Below are 5,810 nucleotides of genomic sequence, written 5' to 3'. Positions count from 1 at the left end.
TTCAATAGACCTTTGTTAATGGAAATACAATGGTAAGAAAACAAATTAGATAGAAAAAGTAAATAAAATAGGGGCTTATGTTGGATTGGCACGATATAATATAAATCCAAATAGGATTAAAAAAGAGGTAAATTGTGTCTAAATAATTAGACAACTAGGAATACTAATAATCTTCTCCTATCCTAATTTTTGATTCATTTAGTTCTTCAATTAACTCAAAGTTCTTTCTTTTTCTTTAAAGAATTCCGCCTTCCTTAAAATATCATAAACAGTTCTTGTTGGTTGAGCACCCTTTTCAAGGAAATAGAGAATAGCTGGAACATTTAAACAAGTTTGATTCTTTATCGGATCATAAAAACCTACTTTTTGAAGATCTCTTCCTCCTCTTCGAGATCGAACATCAATTGCAATGATTCGATAGACAGCTTATTGGGATAGATGTAGATAAACAACGCCCCCCCCCCTAGAAACGTATAGGAGGTTTTCTCCTCATACGGCTCGAGAAAATGATTAGAATTTCTGTCGATAATAATAGAAATTAGACTATGATGTGCATTAATTTCCTTACAGAAAAAACAAATTTCATTTATACTCATGACTCAAGTGGGCTAATTTTGCCTGACAAACTTCGAAGGCAAAATCCTTCCAAAAAATTTGAGTCGTCTTTAAACTCTTTTCTTTGTCTCATTTCGAACGAATTGACTTTTATTCCTTATTCTGATCCAACTCTGTTGTTGAGACAATTGAAAATTGTGTTTACTTGTTCTGGAATCCTTTATCTTTGATTTGTGAAATACTTGGGTTTAGACATTACTTCGGGAATTCCTATTTTTTTCTTTCAAAAGAGTAGCGACATACCCTTTTTTCTTATTTCCTTCGATAAAGCATTTATCTCTTCTATAGAAATCTAATAAGAGGGATTGATTCTGATATACTTTTATTGGACTTTCTTCTTATTTTAACCTTTCGATTTATTTCTATATTAAGGATAGGCTGACAAAGTTGGCCTAATTTATTAGTTTTCACTAACCCTAGATTCTTTCCCTTGATAAAAAAATTCTGTCCTCTCGAGCTCCATCGTGTACTATGTTACTTAAACCCAGCGCAAATTTGGTTCGGAACGAATAGAACAGGCTATGTCGAGCCAAGAGCATTTTCATTACTATGGAAAATGATGGATAGAAAAATCCACAATCGATCATGTCCTTCAAGTCGCCCGTTGCTTTCTACCACATCGTTTTAAACGAAGTTTTACCATAACAAACATTCCTCTTTTCATTGCAAAGTGGTATAGAGAATTGATCCAATATGGATGGAATCATGAATAGTCATTGGTTTAGTTTTTTTATACTAATTAAAACTTGCTATCTATGGAGCAATATGGATAAAAGAAAGTAAGTATTTATCCGGGAAGCCTCCACCAAGATCCAATTTATTTAAACCCATATTAAAATTCTATCATATGAATGAAACATCGTTTGAAAAAGACGACTAAACAAGTTTGCTTAAAACTTATTTATTCTTAAATTTCCACCCTCAACGGATGGCTCGAGATGATCAATCTTGAAGTGAGAAAAGAAGGATTGACTCTTCCTCAATAAATAAACTATCAACCTCCAAAAAAGTTTAATTAATTTAATTACTAGAATTAGAATTCTAGTAGTAATATATTTTTTAGTACCAAAAACAATTAAAAGTAAATAAACTATTCCAATGAAAAGATTGAAAGTTTTTGGTAGTTATAGAATTCTTGTACTTCTTCAACTCGAATACCAAAAGGAAGAAAAAAATATGACTAAGTGATTTTATAGTAGAGGCATATCCTGAATGTGCTTGATAGATCCCATTTTTTCATGAAAATAAAGATAGTCAATTTGACTGGACTTAAGACTTTATTATGTTTTCTGAGAAAGAATAAGATATCATTATTCTCTTTAATAAACTTTTGTCTCGTACGGAATACTATATGATTTCACCATTTGTTTCATCAGAAACAATCTGGGACGGAAGGATTCGAACCTCCGAGTAACGGGACCAAAACCCGCTGCCTTACCACTTGATCACGCCCCATTTCGGGTTTTATGCGACACTAATAAACACTAATATGTTTATTTGTTATTCGTCAATACCATTTCAATTACATAAAAAAGGAGGGATATTCTCTTGCTAGTATTCTACACATGCGGATAATATAGAATCAAAAAAATGCATTGATCATTACATGGAATTCTATTAAGATATTATATGAAAGTCGAATTTATTCCACTCTCATTTGAGAGTGCGAATACAAGGAGGTATTTTGTGTTTGGGAAAGTCCGAAGAAAAAAGATTTTGAATCTGCCTTTTCCTTCTTTCCCTTAAAAAAATAACTCAAGAAAAATCCAATTATTTACTCTACAAGAATGAAATGCTTGTTATGCCTAATATACTTAGTTTAACCTGTATCTGTTTTAATTCTGTTCTTTATCCTACTAGTTTTTTTCTTTGCCAAATTACCCGAAGCTTATGCTATTTTCAATCCAATCGTGGATATTATGCATGTTATACCTCTATTCTTTTTTCTATTAGCCTTTGTTTGGCAAGCTGCTCTAAGTTTTCGATGAAATCTTTAGTACTCTGTATGCCAAATTGAATGATGTGTTCATTCCAAAAAAAATTAAAAATGGGTAAAAGCCGAGAAGTTTTATATTTTTATATTATGAACCTTTGATTCTAAAATTTAAATTCTTCTACATTGAATGGGTAGCTACAGCAATAAATTTGGATCAGCCTTTCTACTCCCCTGCACCTAGGTTGAGCAGGTACCTAAAGGTACCTACACAATACCTAACCACCTAACCCTATTTTTGCTATTGATAAGAGTGCTTATTATAAAAGAATTCTTGCAATTTTTTCAAGAATTCTTTTTTGCATTTTTAGGTATAAAAAAAACCATCCTAGTGGATCCGTGTGGTAAGGAAAAACTGGTAATCTATTCCTTAAAAAAAATCTTGGAGATTATGTAATGCTTACTCTCAAACTTTTTGTTTATACAGTAGTGATATTCTTTGTTTCACTCTTTATCTTTGGATTCTTATCTAATGACCCAGGACGGAATCCTGGACGCGAGGAGTAAAAATTCAGTTTTTTTTCTTATTGGATTTGTTTCGTACATTTATCTATGAGAAAATCCGGGGGTCAGAATTCTTTCCAATTCGAAAGTCCCAAATGATCCAAGGGAGCGGAAAGAGAGGGATTCGAACCCTCGGTACAAAAAAATTGTACAACGGATTAGCAATCCGCCGCTTTAGTCCACTCAGCCATCTCTCCACGTTCCAAAGCGAAAGGTTTCCGTGATATGATATAGGCAAGAAATAAGAAATAACGGTTGCAAAAAACCCCCTTTTTTCAAAAGTCTATAAAAATTATATTGCCAATTCCATTTTAATTATATTATTTTTTCTTAATGTTAATAAAAAAAGAAGAAAATTCTTGTTTTTTCTTTCTAAAAATCGATATTGGCCGAGAGACAATCAAATAGATTTTCTCTTTAGCGGGCATTTCAATATAGGACTTGTTATAATTATAATAAAACAAGCAGGTTATATAAAAAAACGCTTTTTGTCGATTATTTATCAAGAAAGCAAAAAGGGTTCTTATCAAATCCACCATAAAATTGGAAAGAAGCATAAAGTAAGTAGACCTGACTCCTTTAATGATGCCTCTATCCGCTATTCTGATATATAAATTCGATGTAGATGAAATTGTATAAGCGAATTTTTTTTATTTCCTTAGACTTAGACCGCGCAAGACAAGAATTTTGCGCTATTTACGATTTCATATTCTTGTTACTAGATGTTCTATAGGAATAAGAAGAAATCGCAACTCCTTTGCGCTACACATAAAATTGGATTTCGAAGGTCCATTTTTTTATAGGAATCCTCTATTTAGTTCTTCCACCCATGCAATAGAGAGGGAATGGGAAAAGAAGGGTTACTTTTATTTTCATTTTTCCCTTAAAAGATAGACTTTGAAATAGGAGTCTTGGAATAATGCTGAATTCAAAGGTTTATTTCTTTCTATAGTATAAAAAAACAATTTATTTCTATTTCTATAGTATAAGAAAAACAAATAGTATAAGAAAAACAAATCGAATCAAATTCATGGATTTACCACGACCTCGGTTGTGACTGTGACTCCATAGATAAAAATGGGAAATTTCTCTCTTCGAGACCATTGAAAAAGGGCATTGAACGACAAAGAAATCGTCCACAGATAATAAAACTATCATATGCCTTGGAAAGTGATATGAGGTGCTCGAAAATGGTTGAAGTAATTGAATAGGAGGATCACTATGACTATAGCCCTTGGTAGAATTCCTAAAGAAGAAAATGATCTATTTGATACTATGGATGACTGGTTACGAAGGGACCGTTTCGTTTTTGTAGGATGGTCTGGCCTATTGCTCTTTCCTTGTGCTTATTTCGCTTTAGGGGGTTGGTTTACAGGGACAACTTTTGTAACTTCTTGGTATACCCATGGATTGGCTAGTTCCTATTTGGAAGCTTGTAATTTCTTAACCGCAGCAGTTTCTACCCCTGCCAATAGTTTAGCACACTCTTTGTTGCTACTATGGGGGCCCGAAGCACAAGGAGATTTTACTCGTTGGTGTCAATTAGGCGGTCTATGGACTTTTGTAGCTCTCCACGGGGCTTTTGCACTAATAGGTTTCATGTTACGCCAATTTGAACTTGCTCGGCCTGTTCAATTGCGGCCTTATAATGCAATCTCATTCTCTGGTCCAATTGTTGTTTTTGTTTCTGTATTCCTTATTTATCCACTGGGGCAATCTGGTTGGTTCTTTGCGCCGAGTTTTGGCGTAGCAGCGATATTTCGATTCATCCTTTTCTTCCAAGGATTTCATAATTGGACGTTGAACCCATTTCATATGATGGGAGTTGCCGGAGTATTAGGTGCGGCTCTGCTATGCGCTATTCATGGAGCGACCGTAGAAAACACTCTATTTGAGGACGGTGATGGTGCAAATACCTTCCGTGCTTTTAACCCAACTCAAGCTGAAGAAACTTATTCCATGGTCACTGCTAACCGCTTTTGGTCCCAAATCTTTGGTGTCGCTTTTTCCAATAAACGTTGGTTACATTTCTTTATGCTATTTGTACCCGTCACCGGTTTATGGATGAGTGCTATTGGCGTAGTTGGCTTGGCTCTGAACTTATGTGCCTATGACTTTGTTTCCCAGGAAATCCGTGCAGCGTTAGATCCTGAATTTGAGACTTTCTACACCAAAAATATTCTTTTAAACGAGGGTATTCGTGCGTGGATGGCAGCTCAGGATCAGCCTCATGAAAATCTTATATTCCCTGAGGAGGTTCTACCACGTGGAAACGCTCTTTAATGGAACTTTCATTTTAGCTGGTCGTGACCAAGAAACCACCGGCTTTGCTTGGTGGGCTGGGAATGCCAGACTTATCAATTTGTCTGGTAAACTGCTTGGAGCTCATGTAGCCCATGCCGGATTAATCGTATTCTGGGCCGGAGCAATGAACCTATTTGAAGTGGCCCATTTCGTACCAGAAAAGCCCATGTATGAACAAGGGTTGATTTTACTTCCACACTTAGCTACTCTAGGTTGGGGAGTAGGGCCGGGGAGGGAAGTTCTAGATACTTTTCCGTACTTTGTATCTGGCGTACTTCACCTAATTTCCTCCGCAGTCTTAGGCTTCGGTGGCATTTATCACGCGCTTCTGGGACCCGAGACTCTTGAGGAATCTTTTCCATTCTTTGGTTATGTCTGGAAAGATAGAAATAAA

At 35.2% G+C, this 5,810-nt stretch overlaps 1 protein-coding gene and 1 non-coding gene across 2 annotated transcripts; one reads left to right on the top strand and one right to left on the bottom strand.

Moving 5' to 3' along the window:
- Window positions 1-3,221: 3,221 nt before the first annotated feature.
- On the bottom strand, window positions 3,222-3,309 carry TRNAS-GCU (transfer RNA serine (anticodon GCU)). Its single transcript has one exon. It is a non-coding gene; the product is annotated as a tRNA-Ser (tRNA).
- A 967-nt stretch (window positions 3,310-4,276) lies between these two features.
- Window positions 4,277-5,430, top strand: LOC123143574 (photosystem II D2 protein-like). The gene has a single exon (XM_044562518.1). The coding sequence runs from the start codon at window positions 4,334-4,336 to the stop codon at window positions 5,393-5,395; it is 1,062 nt and encodes a 353-aa protein (XP_044418453.1). The 5' UTR covers window positions 4,277-4,333; the 3' UTR covers window positions 5,396-5,430.
- Window positions 5,431-5,810: the final 380 nt, after the last annotated feature.

This window comes from Triticum aestivum, chromosome 6D (assembly GCF_018294505.1).
Source record: "Triticum aestivum cultivar Chinese Spring chromosome 6D, IWGSC CS RefSeq v2.1, whole genome shotgun sequence".
Taxonomy (NCBI): domain Eukaryota; kingdom Viridiplantae; phylum Streptophyta; class Magnoliopsida; order Poales; family Poaceae; genus Triticum; species Triticum aestivum.
This window is presented reverse-complemented; position numbering and strand designations above follow the sequence as displayed.

Bases quoted from the DNA above. Each gene is read 5' to 3' on its own strand.
- LOC123143574 (XM_044562518.1), top strand. From the start codon at position 4,334: ATGACTATAGCCCTTGGTAGAATTCCTAAAGAAGAAAATGATCTATTT.